We start from the raw sequence: 14,934 nt of genomic DNA, 5'->3' as shown, positions 1-14,934 counted from the left end.
AACGATCCAATGGGAACTGGCTTAATTGTTTACAATAGAGGCCACTAGTTTCCTGTAGAACGACTTTAGGTTCTAATAGGAAACCATCAAATGCATTTAGAATCAGCCGTTGGTCACCTGTTAAACCATTAGAGTCTTTTACATTGTGATATCAACCCATTAAAATAGACAAAACACATTAGAAGACAATCAGGAACCAACAGAAACACTTAGTTACTATGAGTTTTTTCAGCAGGGCTGCTCTAGAGAAACCAAATGGGAGTTGTTCACAGTGGTGGTGATAGGAACCAGACGTCTGAAGCAATTAACACCTCTAAAAGCAACATCACAGAACATTATTGGTTATGAATATTGGTTATGAATATGTTGCCTAATGACTGAGATGTTGTTTTGAGAAGTTTTTGGGATAAAATGTTTTTGTTTAAATCAATTTTAAGATAGAGAGGAGCATTCAGGTCATTGTGAGGCAAAGAAGTGCCCAAATTTAGAAGAAGGTGTAGGGTCACTGGCCATTTTGGCAGTTTATCTGGTTTATATCTAGAATTTAGGGAACTGTAAACTGTGTTACCAATGATTTAACCTTCAACCAAATGTAGTTGATCAGTCAAGGTACGTTTGGTATCAAAAGTTGACCACAGGACCCTCTGTTGGCCAGATAATGAGCTCTCTGGACAAAAAATCAGTCACCTTACGTGTTTAAGGTGGTAGTAACTTCAGGCTCCTGCAGATGACTTTGAGCGAGGATGATGGGGCTATAAATACCTGCGGGGTATGCAACGGTATTCATAGATTGAGAAGAGGTGGTACAGTGCAGTGAATGCCTCATTCGGTTTGTGGAAAATGGGTCGCAAAGCAGATGTTAATGATTAGTAAAAAGGAGTGATTGCATTTGGGCGTGGCAAAGGTCATAATGTGAAGGAAGTAGCCGAATCTGCAGGTGTATCGAAGTGTCTGGTCATACGGGTCGACCAGCAGTCGCAAAAATCCTAGTCTACAAGAAAATTCTTATCCGAATTGTGGCCGAAAGACGAAACTGACTGACAGGGACCGTCGTCGTGTTTCGCGGCTTGTGAATAAAAATCGCTTCGCTTCCAGACAAGAATTGCTTCTAGAAGTCAAAGCAGGTTCTTCACAACCAATTTCTGAAAGAACGCTAAACAGGGAACTGCATACCATGAACATATGGACCAGAGTGGCACTCAAGAGGCCTTTGCCCACTTCTGCTCACAGAGTTGTCCGGTTACAGTGGACGAAGAGAGACAAAGCCCTGGAAGAGAGAGAGAGAGATGCTGAGATGCGAAGAAAGAGTCTGGGACTTTGAGGGGCAACCAGAAGTGATCAAAAGAGCTTTAGAGAGGCAGACGGACAGAACTAATCCTAATGGAGAGGACGGAGAGAGGGACAAGAGGCCTTTGCTGACTTCTGCTCACAGAGTTGTCCGGTAACAGTGGGCGAAGAGACACAAAAACCAGACTGTTCATGACTGGAAACGTGTTATCTGGTCAGATGAATCTGATTTCTGTCTGTATGTGAATGATGCTGGGTGTCTGGGGGGTTTAATTATGCGGAAATGGGTCTTTTGGTTGAGGTGACAGTAAATTTGAACCACAGTGCCCACATTGAGCTGCTGGACAACCAGGTTTTGCCTTTTGCCCATCATCTTACCGAGTAACATAACGTTCCTACCCCTGTATTCCAAGATGACGTTCTCACGTTCACAGGGCTGAATATGTGACTGATTGGCATGATGACCATTCAGGAGCATTCACACATGTGAAGAGTGAGAGTGAGAGAAAGAGAGAGCAAGACAGAGAGATAGAGATAGAGAGTTCTTCCCTTTGTGTCACTGTACACGGACTTATCTTCATCTTTAAACTAAGCGTTCTCACAGTGAAAGAATCAGGCCGCAGATCCCACCCGTGCTTACAAACCGCACTAAGCGATTTAAAATGTTCTCAGGGAGAGTCTGGCTGACCGCAGTTTCTAATTGGATTTCTCAAACTTATCTGCTTCCTTTCTACTCCCCAGCCTTTGTCTGAGCACATCTTTGATTCTTAGTGCAGCTCCGTTTTTGAACATCCTACAGAGTTTTTCACTTTCTCTATGTTTTAAAAAGCAAATAATTATGGCAGCAACAACAGAGCAGATTCCCTCTTGAGCCTGTGGTCACTTTTTCGCCAGAAGATGAGGCTCGATACTATAATGGAGCCAAAGGCACTGCTGATCAAATCCGCCAGGAGCAATTACAGAAACCTACACCCGTCATCCACGTTACATTATGCTTCTGCTTACTGGCTATTTTATGAGGTCCACTTACTGTATGTAGGTATTCAATTACAGCCTATCTGTCTGCACAATGTGGCAGTTGTCACTGGTCAGTGTCTCAACTAGACATTATGTGGGTAGCAGACTATTCTTAACACAACGTCCTGCAATAATATCCTTCATTCACATTGTTTAGAACATTCTCTGCCATTTACACTGTTCCATTTTGTTTTCCTAGAGAACATTCTAAGACAGTGTGAATGCGGGAGAACATTCTAGAACAGTGAGAACGAGGGAGAAAATGCACATTGTGAATGGAGAAAACATTGTAGATTGGGAAAATGTTCTAGAACAGTGTGATGGGGAAAATTCTAAAAACGGAACATTCAAGAACAGCATGAAAGTGAGAACATTCTAGAACACCAAATATAGGAGAACATTCTAGAACACTGTACATATGGGAGAACATTCTTGAACAACATGAACAAGGAGAATGTTTTTTAACAGTATGAATGGTGGAGAATATTCTAGAACAGTGTAAATGGGAAGAGCGTTCTAGATCAGTGAGACTGAGGGAGAAAATGCACATTGTGAATGGAGAAAACATTCTAGAACAATGTAATCTATGGAGAACATTCTAGAACACTGTCAATTGGGGAGAACATTCAAGAACAGTATGAATGTAGAGGAACATTCAGGAACAGCATGTAAGTAGGAAACCGTTCCAGAACACTGTGAATATAGGAGAATATCTTAGAACACTGTAAATATGGGAGAAGACTCTAGAACAGCATGAACAAGAATTTTTAACAGTGTGAATGCAGGAGAAAATGTTAACAGTGTAAATGGGACAACAGTAGAACAGTGTAGATCAGTGAATGGGGAAGAACATTCTAGAGAAGTATGAATGTTGAAGAACGTTCAAGAACAGAGTAAATGTGGGAGAAGATTCTAGATCAGTTTGAATGTGGGAGAACATTCTAGAACGTTGTGAATAGAGGAGAGCATTCTAGAACAGTATGAATGGTGGAGAATGTTCAAGAACAGCATGAATGGTGGAGAACATTGTAGAACCGTGTGGATTGGGCAGAATGTTCAATAACAGTGCGAAAGTGGGAGAATGTTTCAGAAAAGTGTCAATGGGATGAACATTCTAGAACAGTGTTAATGGGGGAGGCATGCTAGAACAATATTGAATGGTGGAAAATGTTCTGGAACAGCATAAATGGTGGAGAACATTGTAAAAATATGTGGATTGGCCAGAATGGTCAATAACAGCATGAATGTGTCCAGAACAGTGTCAATGGGGTGAACATTGTAGAACAGTGTTAATGGGGGGGTCATACTAGAACAGTATGAATGGGGGGGAGAACATTCCAGAACAGTCTGAGTGAGTGGAACATTGTATACAAAATAGCCTATCTGTTGTCATGCACAATTTGTAAGCTGCCCTCTACCATCGGTCAGTTTCTGACCACAGGATTATTTGAGATATTATTCTCAACACAGTTGTGTTCCATCTTATTCTCCATTAACACTGTTCTAGAGCATCCTCTCCCACTTACACTGGTTATTTTTTCTTGAGAACGTTCTAGAACACTGAATGGGGAGACCATTCTAGAACAGGGTGACTGAGGGAGAACATTCTACAGCAGAGTGAATGGAGATGGACGTTCTAGCATCTCAAATATTGGGCTGTTTTTTGTCGGAGAATGTTGGGTCCTAGTGCTCAGGGGCTTAAAGGGGAAGTCCACCAATTTTTCAAAATTTCTGCTTAATTCAGGTGTCGGGATCTAAGCCATATAAAGTGGTTTAATGTGAAACATAGAGAAACTAGTCAACTCAGACTTCTTTACAGGAGCTGAATGATGAGTGTGGTACAGGGCAACTGACAAAATTGTGCTAGATAGATGATTTCAGCGAGAACAATGCATTGACAGCCATCAGTCACCAATGGAATACATGGAAAGAGCTGCACTGTTGATAGAACATGCTCTGGTCTGGGGTGGGCCTTCATTCGGTCAAGTCAACAGTGAGCAAGATGGAGAAGGAATGAACAGCTGCTGTCAGCTCACAGCTGTTTTGTTTGCAGATACCGATTTTTTGTGTTTGTGAATGCAGTATTAGCCGTCGGTGTCTCATACATGTGCTGTTGTTGTTCTCTTTATGATCCAGATGCCCTGCTGTTTTTTTTAAATAGCTGCATAAACAAGACATAAAAGCAGAACGAGAGAGACGGAGAAAGTGGTCGTCCCAGTCCAACCTCGGCCCACTTTCACTATCAGCGCTCCGCAGATTGGGCTCCAATCCACAATCCAATTAGCGCAGACAAGTGTATGAAAGACAACTCTTTCTCTCTCTCTCTCTCTCTCTCTCTCTCTCTCTCTCTCTCTCACGCTCTCACACTCTCTAGGTGAGTGGATGAATAGATGAGTGATTAGTAAAGGTTTGAGGAGTGAGGAGAGGAGAGGATTCTGGGATTGTGCTGGACATTCTGGTGCCGGTAATCTGGGTCGGATTCTGGCAGAACACAATAGCCCTCTTTGTGTTATTTTTTACCCATAATCCCTCACACAGGCTCCCGAATGAGCGCCAGTCCCCACAGGCTCAAACCTGAAATCTGTACTGTGTGAATTGGAGCACACTGACCTCATCTCTCTCTCTCTCTCTCTCTCTCTCTCTCTCTCTCTTCTTTCAATTCCTAAGTAACCATCATATCTTTTTCTGTCTGCTTATCACTCTCTCTCTGTCTCTCTCTCTCTCTCTCTCTCTCTCTCTCTCTCTCTCTCTCTCTCTTTTGTTCCAGTTTGTTTATTTCACCCTGTTTACAGTGATGCGGAGAGGCTGGGTGAAGAGGCAGATGTTGTTGCTGTCCTCTGCCATTATAACACATTAAAGATCCATTAAACACAACAGCACAGGCCTGGAATGTGTTACTATGACTGTGTGTATTCTCTGTAAACACCAACCGGTCACTTCATTAAGTTCACCTCCTTTTAATTATAATTTTATCAGCTCTACTTACTATATAGGTGCACTTTGTAGTTCTACAGTTACAGACTGTAGTCCATCTGTTTCTCTGATACTTTGTTAGCCCCCTTTTACCCTGTTCTTCAGTGGTCAGGACCCCCATGGACCCTCACAGAGCAGGTACTATTTAGGTGGTGGATCATTCTCAGCACTGCATTAACACTGACATGGTGGTGGTGTGTTAGTGTGTGTTGCGCTGGTGCGAGTGGATCAGACACAGCAGTGCTGCTGCAGTTTTTAAACACTGTGTCCACTCACTGTCCACTCTATTAGACACTCCTACCTTGCTGGTCCTTTTTGTAGATGTAAAGTCAGAGACAGTAGCTCATCTGTCACTGCACAGTTTGTGTTGGTCATCCAGTTCTTCTTCAGTGCTCACAGGACGCTGCCCACAGGACGCTGTTGGCTGGATATTTTTGGTTGGTGGACTATTCTCAGTCCAGCAGTGACACTGAGGTGTTTAGAAACTCCAGCAGCACTGCTGTGTCTGATCCACTCAGACCAGCGCAACACACACTAACACACCACCACCACATCAGTGTTACTGCAGTGCTGAGAATGAACCACCACCCAAATATTACCTGCTCTGTGAGAGTCCATGGGGGTCCTGACCACTGAAGAACAGGGTAAAAGGGGGCTAACAAAGTATGCAGAGAAACAGACGGACTACAGTGATAAGTGGAGCTGATAAATGGACAAACACTGTAGATATAAGGAGGTGGACTTAATGAAGTGGCTGGTCAATGTATATACTGTGCAGTATTTACAGTCAAAGTTCATTTTTTTAGAATCAGGAAAATATAATATCAATATAATATCAAAACGTTTCAGTATTTATTTATTCTTTATTACAGCTTCTATTTTGTTCAGGAGATTTGCTTTTTTTAAGATGACTGATATTTAGATAAATAAAACTCTCTCACACATGCGTCTTGCTTCACTTCATTCGATAGAGCAGTTTCGTGATAGTTCCTGAATAATTCATACTGGAATATCAGACTTAAGATTAATAACTGAACAGTAACCCAGGATTTAATAGCCGATTAGTTGGATCAGGTGCGTTAGAGCAGAGAAAACACTAAAATATGCAAAGCAGGAGCTGAAGCCACTGCGCTGCTGCAACAGATGATCCACAGCATTATTCCAGCTGTTGATCTACCGCATTACCATTTATCCAGCTGCTGGTCCGCAGTATTTGCTGTTATCCACATTACTGCTCCATCTGATCCCATTATTCCAGGCTGCAGAGTAGGAGCGAGGGGCAGGTGAGGGTATACGATAAGCGGGGTGATTATGTTGCGTAAGACAGGGTGAGTGGGAGAGGAGTGTGTATGTGTGTGTGTGTGTGTGTTATTTTTGAAATGGATCATGAGGTGCTTGAGGAGCCTCTGGCTTGTTTCCACACCCACAGTGGGCTGGGGGGGAGGGAAGGGCTCTTCAGACGTTGTGTAACAGTCTTCTCTCGCCTCTGGCGAAACATCTTCAGCTCCCACTGCTGCCACCGCGCACGTGAATGTGTGCGTGGATAATTGCTCGGTTCGTTCCTCTCTGAGACGTACTTAAAATAATTTAGGTCGTGCTCTTTTTTTAGCTTTTGTGCAGCATCTAAATGTTTATTTAATGAATAATTCTCAGAAATACTCAGCAACGTTGTCTATTTACATCCTCAGGGGCAGAATTTGATAACAATTCAGCGTAGGGGGACATTATAATGCCCTTGTAATGCCTTTATTCCTATAAAATCCCAGGCTTATTACATATTTAGGCTTATTATTTTTCGAACTGCAGGGCTTCAAATGCAAACTGGTTGAGCCATTCTTAGGTTATAGAAGTGTGTATTGAAACTTTGGGTCTGCCGGAGGGTCCCGGCCATTTAAGGGGTTAAGCATTTTCATCAAGTCAGTAGCAGAGAAATATTCTTATCCATCTTATCATGTTCTGGCTCAAAATTGACCCTTTCACTGTCTGTGTTTACATGCAAATCCAACCACTTAGTGTAGATGTTACATAGATATACATTCCTAGATGTGGCGTTGTCCAATATGGCAATACGTCTGCACGTTCGCCATATTGGAGCGGTCAAAATCCGCTTGTGAACAAATTCACTTGTATTGAGAGGACGATGAGTCTCAGGATTAAATCAGCCACAACTTCCTTATTAATCAACGATTTTCACCAAATTTTGTTTTGTTATAATCCTCAGACACAGATTAACTGCTCTCGGTTTATTTCTTTAATAACTGACGTGCTAATTAGCCGTCTGGACCGCAGAAAAGTTGTTAAAAAAACGAGTTTAGCGCTGAACTCTGCTAGAAACACAATCACACACACATCAGCAAATCCATCAATGTGTGAGTCACTTCTAATCTTAATACACATTAAAATAAAATAAACCCCCCAAAACACAGTAAGAGGGGTGAAGCTGAAGTTGGCTTCCTATTTGCCAGCTTCTTTTTTGAGTGTTCCCGTTCCACCTTAAATGATGCAGCAGTCACTTTCTGGAGTCTGAAACTGCACCATTTAAGGTGGAGCAGGAAAATTCGAACAAGATGGCAAATGAGAAGCTGACTGCAGGTTCGTGTAAGAAGGTGCTAAAGTTATTCTATTATGAATATCTACATGGATTAAGGAAAGCTGTAACTTACTCAGCTACAAAGCTTTAACTATCACTGTAAATAAACTACATAAAGTTAAGATCCTCTGAATAGAGTATTAAATTAAATAAGTTTAATATGAAACCAGAGGAAAAACAATCACATCAACAGGTTCTCTGTGCTCATTAACCACACGGCCATATCTACACATTAACATCACACAATACGCATCACACAAACGTGAGCGTGGACACTGCGTTCCCTCCGTTATATAATCCTATCCCACTTTCTGAGTGTGATATTCTTAAATAGTGTAATTCTGGACAGTATCTTTCTTAAACTGCTGCTCTGTAATGGTACTGAATGCAGTCCAGCAGCAATGTTGACCGCCCCAAAATGGCGACGCCGTTGACGTACCTGACTGAACCCAACGCAGCATCTAGGTATGCATATCTATGAGACGTTGCCATGTCAACCAGCATCACGTGAGTCCAGTCAGAGTGAGATGAGCAGCAGTGAGCAGTGCTTGTGTTTTTGATTGCTTTAAAGTAAAGTCAGACTCAGGAAAACATCCTTCACATGTCCTTATTAAAGAAGGATGAGAGGAAGACGTCGTGTTCTGATACACATCAGCTGGACGGCTATTTTTGTTATTTGATATATTTTCAGCACATATATCCACTTTGGGTTGTATTTATTAGTATAAATACAAACTATAAAGTATAAAGTTCTGTCTAATGTATCTAATTGTTGTATCTAATAAATTGATAGGAAAAGAAGGAATTCAGACACTAAGGCTTCACACAGCAGGTAAAAGTGGCCCAAATCTGATTTTCACACCAAATCTGATTTTTTTGTTTGGCTGTTCACATTATCTTTTAAATGTGATCTGTAGACGACATCAGTCTGAACAGATCAGCTCCTAAACTGACCCACATGCACAGAAGAGCAGTGCTTCACGTTGCTTCACGTGGCTCGTCCAGAGGTAAACAATCATGACTGCCAAAGAACGCCAGTCGCTCCCAGAGGGTCCAGTTTCATCTTCATCAGCATCACTGACTGACAGCTAGGCTCATCACCCAGAATGTGTTCGAGCTCGCTGTTAAAGGGGCACGTTATTCGGACACGGTCACTTCTTTGATGTATGTCCTCGGATTCTTAAAACTCTGCTTTCAGACTTTTCCTTGATGCTGCAGCCTCGGTACCTTTTGTGGAGAAGCAACCCCACGTCATGATGCTTCATGCCCCCTTAAAAAGATGGTTCTTCAAGGGTTCCATGGTTCTTTAGCAAAGGCAATGATTCTTTTTAAAACCAGGAGATCTAGATAGAACCGTTTCATGTTTAAATGGTTCTTTGCATGGTGAAAATATTCTTTAAATTGATGGAGAATGTGTTGCATATGGTTTTAAATAGAAACTTATTTTTAAAATGGTTCCATATAGGGTTCTCCTATTGTTACAAGCTTGACGTTGCAACAACAGAAGAACCATTTTTGAGTTATTATCAAAAAAGTTACATATAGAACCATATCCAACATATTTTCCATTAAAAACCATTTTACCACGCAAAGAACCATTTAAGCATGCAGATAGTTCTTTGAGTGTTTATTGTTCTATATAGAACCATATACAACACATTCTCCATCAAGAACAATTTCACTACGCAAAGAAATGTTTAAGCATGCAGATGGTTCTTAAAATGTTCATGGTTCCTCTGATCATACACAATACCATTTTTTGCAGCAAAATGTAGAACTTCTTTTATGTAATCTTTACATATAACCTTCATTTTTGAAACTGCGGACTCAACTCCTGCAGTTCCCATCACTTGGAATTAGATCAGATTGACTCTAGAATATCAGGAATTAAACCGTCCAAGCTGTCCTGAGTGAATGGCTAGACTTCCTCTCTGTGCTTGTCGAGCAATTAAAAGGCACACTTAGTGACTAAAGCAGCAGTTGCTCAAGGCCTAAGCCTTTGCTGCTAATAAGGGTTCATACGTTTCTTGAAAATATCTAAAATGAGTATCATCGATATTAGAAAGCAAGTTTGGTTTCAATAATTATCGTCATCGTTTTATCGCCCAGGCATAGTTGGAGGCCATGCTGGTTTGTGTGCGAGAGAGATACTGCATGTGTCTAATATGGTGCCTACAGCAGGTACAGAAGCAGCCCCTCAGCTCCCTAAGCGCAGATTGTCCTCTTCATCAACCCTGTTCTGATGAAGACACTTCAGGCTAACTGTGCTGCAAATGAAGCCTGCAAGTAAGAGGGCATACGCAGCAGTATACTCACTCACTCTCTCTCTCTCTGTCTCTGTCAAGCTCACTCTGTTTTCTCTGAGAGGCAGAACATCTTCACTTTGAGGCTGGGAGAGATTCCAGTGCTTGAGAAGCTGGCTGGGCTGTGAGCTCGGTTCCCCGTAGACGTACCATCATGCGCTGTTACGAGGATGAATGTGAGGTTGCAGGCGAACTCTGCAGTGTTGCGTCAGTGGCGTACTCCATGGTGTAGAAGGGAAAAATCTTTGTGTTCTACTCTAGTCTTGTAGTTCTGCGCGATTCTGTTGGTTCTGTGTCCCAGACTCTTCCCTTAGGCCTGTCTGGAATCACCTGCACCCCAGGGATCGGCCTATATTCACTCTTCAAAGTTGTAAATAGCTTTTTTTAGAGTCCTCAGTAATATTACCATTGAATTTTTAAAGAAAGTGATACCTACTTAAGTCTGTAGTCCGTAAGACTAATTCGGCTACTTTAATCCCATAAACTCTAAAAGTCCATAAATGGGCCCTCGCTTTAGTTCCTCACTCTCACACCAAAATAACTTACATATTAGTTCGATAAGCTTTTGGTCAGTTAAAAAAATATATGTTTTATCATTTGACCACAAGCTGGCCCTGAATGGTTTATTGCATGCCCGCAAATGGTTAAGCATGTTAAACTTTGTATGCAAAAACTTCAGAATTACATATTTTGTGGAGTTTTAAATGAAAATATGTCCTATACAGGGAACTTAAATATGACATTTTCTGCAAATTTTAATGCACAGTTTCTACTTATTTGCTGGAAAAAATTTAAATATTAAATACAAACTGCGCCTTAACTTTTTCACAGGCTGCATTTTATGTTTTCGTTTTTTCCCCAATATCTTAAAATCCGTAAATAGTAATTATGCATTGACGTGCAAAAGTGTGTCCTTTGTTGAGGATGTGTACTTAATTTTACTTACAGAATCAACAAAAACAGTTTGACCCAGGGGTGCCCAAACTTTTGCAAATGAAAGTGATGATTTTCTTTGCAGCGAATCTTCCGATAGTGCATTTCCTCCATGTCAACCTCACATCTGTACTTTTTGCAAATGCAAAAACAATGGCAAAAAGGTCACAAATGCTAATAGTTGTGCAAGATAATGATGGCTGGCTGAATATAAGACAGCTTGTTTTGAACTGTTCATGCGCCTAATCAGAGAATTTGCTTATCAGCATATCTATCTGAAGTTAATATCCGTGGTCTAGGCTGTTGACATTGACAGTCTAAGCACTGGACGTTTTGTAGAAAGATCATTCAATCACCACAGTCATCCGTAGCTGTGAGTCTACGAAAGCATAGCTGACCTTGTTCTGTTTGTGTGCCCCCCCCCCCATATCACTCAGCTTGATGTTAGCCAATGCAGGTATCTGTTAGCTAATGTAAGAGAATGAGCAGTTAGTGTTCTCCTCCAAGCATGTTGAGTTCACATTAGTGGCAGTTTAATAAGGTGCTTGGGCTTCAGTTATCTCAGAGGAAGCGCATGCTAGCCCTCACCTCCCAAGCTTGGTAGCATTGTGTGATCTGGGGAGACCTAGCTGGCCCTAGCTGGCCCTCTCTTCCATCACTTGATGTTAGCCAGCGCAGGCATCGGCTAGCTGATGTAAGAGAATGGGAGGTTAGTGTTCTCCTCCAAGCGTGTTGAGTTCATGTTGCAATAGTGGTAGTTTGAAAAGATGCTTGGGCTTCACATGTCTCAAAGGAAGCACATGCTAGCCATCACTCTCCAAGCTCGGTAGCGTCATGTGATCTGGGCTGTCATCTGGGAAATGACCACAACCAAATTGAGGAAACAAATAAACAGCTGTTGACTTTGTAATGATATTATCAGCAAATCAGCCCACCTTACTTTACCCTGCCCAGCAGATGTATCTCAATAAAGCAGCAGAATGTGGCCAATTACTGCCCTGTTCACATTCCAATCACAGTGATGCCTGTTGACCTGTCAGCTAAAAATACCACAAATTGCTCCATCCAGTCAGATATTTTAGTGTCTGATTCCAGTTTGGCTAGAAATGGCTGCATCAATTTTTGTCTCACTTGTCATTTGCTATCAACTCACTGCTGTGTGTGTGTGTGTGTGTGTGTGTGTGTGTGTGTCCACAGTTGAGCGATGTATGAGTGTGATGCAGTCAGGCACTCAGATGGTGAAGCTGAAGAATGGCTCGAAAGGCCTGGTGCGCCTCTTCTACCTGGACGAGCATCGCTCCTGCATCCGATGGAGACCTTCCCGCAAGAGCGAGAAAGCCAAGAGTAAGACATCACTCACACACTTACACACACACTTTACTGGAATTGTCCCGTGATCCTGAAAATGTGCACAGGCTTGAACTGTGTGCTCGGTGACAGTTAACCCAGTTACAGTGGGAACAGCTGCCGGCGACGGTAAAAACAAGTTGACTGCCCGTGTAAAAAAATGTTCATTTATTGATTTATTTCATGCTAACCTCAGCAAGACATTATTGAACACATGAACATAACTGAGCTTTTTAAACATGATGTTTGATCCCCCCCATGTTAGTTAATCTGTTAATATGCTTCATCAAATCAGATCATGTTTATTGTCACATCACATTTACACAGGTGTGAAGGTGTGTGAACATCTTAGATGCATAGCCCCCTAATAGTACTTACATACAAAAATAAATAAAAAGTATGTAGAAAAATATACACCGATCAGGCATAATATAATGACCACGTAATTACACACACTGATCATTATGTCCACCTCCTTGTTTCTACGCTCATTGTCCATTTTATCAGCTCCACTTACTATATAGGTGCACTTTGTAGTTCTACAGTTACAGACTGTAGTCCATCTGTTTCTCTGCATACTTTGTTAGCCCCCTTTTACCCTGTTCGTCAGTGGTCAGGACCCCCATGGACCCTCACAGAGCAGGTACTATTTGGGTGGTGGATCATTCTCAGCACTGCAGTAACACTGACGTGGTGGTTTGTGTTAAAGTGTGTTGTGCTGGTCTGAGTGGATCAGACACAGCAGTGCTGCTGGAGTTTTTAAACACTGTGTCCACTCACTGTCCACTCTATTAGACACTCCTACCTTGTCAGTCCACCTTGTAGATGTGAAGTCAGAGACGATAGCTCATCTGCTGCCGCACAGTTTGAGCTCCTCTAGTCCTTCATCAGTGGTCACAGGACGCTGCCCACAGGACGCTGTTGGCTGGATATTTTTGGTTGGTGGACTATTCTCAGTCCAGCAGTGACACTGAGATGTTTAAAAACTCCAGCAGCACTGCTGTGTCTGATCCACTCAGACCAGCGCAACACACACTAACACACCACCACCACGTCAGTATTACTGCACTGCTGAGCATGATCCACCACCCAAACAGTACCTGCTCTGTGAGGGTCCATGGGGGTCCTGACCACTGAAGAACAGGGTAGCAAAGTATGCAGAGAAACAGATGGACTACAGTCTGTAACTGTAGAGCTACAAAGTGCACCTATATAGTAAGTGGAGCTGATAAAATGGACAATGAGTGTAGAAACAAGAAGGTGTAGTTCATGAAGTGACCGGTCATTGTGTTATAGATTCAATATTAGGTAAAATTAAACTTTTTTTTTTCTCTTTTGAAACCTATGGTTGCAATTTTACATTTTCCCAAAATTCACCCCCCAAAAAAACCCAAAATGAAACATTATGGTTATTTAAGCTTCCTAAAACACAGTTTAAAGAGAAATCAAAAGTCATTATTAAAAGTGCATCATTGATGGTTAATTACATAATAAACTACCATTACATTCAGTTTACCTAGTTCAAGAAAACACTGCCAAAAATGACAAAAACAGTAAAAATGTAAATGAATGTTCATCTTTCTGTAAAAACAGGCAGATCACATGACATTAAAGTTTCATCAAATTCAGATCACAGTAAAATATCTCTTTTTCTACTTCCAAACACACATTTTATGTAGATTGTAGTGGAGTGAAAGTGTTGAATCAGCACTTTCTCTGCTTGTTTCACTGAGCTATTAATAAGAAATGATGAAGGTACGCCGTGATGTTGTATTGCTGGCAGTAATTGTTCTTCAAAGAGTTGAAGGAGTGTCAGAATTTTAAATATAAACAAAAGAGTTTAAAAATGTTTGCATAATGTGGATTAAACTCACAGTAGGCCATTCCTGGAACTATTATCACATACTGCATTGAATTTACTGATAATCCCTCCTGCTAAAGCAGCCAGGAGCTTCACTGCATGTGACACAATGTATGCATGTGCATAAATGCATGGCTTGTTGAAGGCTTTCGTTATAGACTGGTGTACGCTAAGCTGGTCAGCGCAGGTCAGGGTTTATCCCATGTAAGTGCTAGCGTTCGTAATGACCTGCTAGCTGGTTAGATAGAAGATATTAATCACTTTTGCTAGCATAGCTGCCCACATTAGTGGGATTAGTGGGACGAAGACCCAATACAATGTCACTCCTGAGTTCCCTCTCTCTCCCTCTCACTCTCTCTCTCTCTGCTAGCGCCTTTAGTGCTGTCACGTTCAGGAACTGCCTGTGCAAGATAAGCCTCTTTGTTAGCCTCTATTTGCATAATTAAAAAAAAAGAGCAGATTCTGTCTGGAAATGGTACTTCCTGTTGACAGCTCTGATGTGACGGAACTCTCTGCTCCACTGATGGAGCAGTTAGATAAGATCACGTTGGGAAAAGGGACGATTTTTATCAGCAGATGTGCAACGCTTCGTACCTCAGCCGACATTTGGGTTTGTGAAAAGC

General features: G+C 41.8%; 1 protein-coding gene across 2 annotated transcripts in view; it reads left to right on the top strand.

Moving 5' to 3' along the window:
* Positions 1-14,934, top strand: part of plch1 (phospholipase C, eta 1) — a 167,054-nt gene that overhangs the window by 72,140 nt on the left and 79,980 nt on the right. For both annotated transcript variants that reach the window (XM_036584664.1, XM_036584663.1), the window contains exon 3: positions 12,301-12,447. In XM_036584664.1, the coding sequence (XP_036440557.1) occupies positions 12,301-12,447 (147 nt within the window). The remainder of the gene's footprint in view (positions 1-12,300; positions 12,448-14,934) is intronic.

The sequence above is a fragment of the Colossoma macropomum genome, unplaced genomic scaffold, assembly GCF_904425465.1.
Source record: "Colossoma macropomum unplaced genomic scaffold, Colossoma_macropomum, whole genome shotgun sequence".
Classification (NCBI taxonomy): domain Eukaryota; kingdom Metazoa; phylum Chordata; class Actinopteri; order Characiformes; family Serrasalmidae; genus Colossoma; species Colossoma macropomum.
Note: the sequence above shows the minus strand (reverse complement) of the source record. Positions and strands in the feature narration are given on the sequence as shown.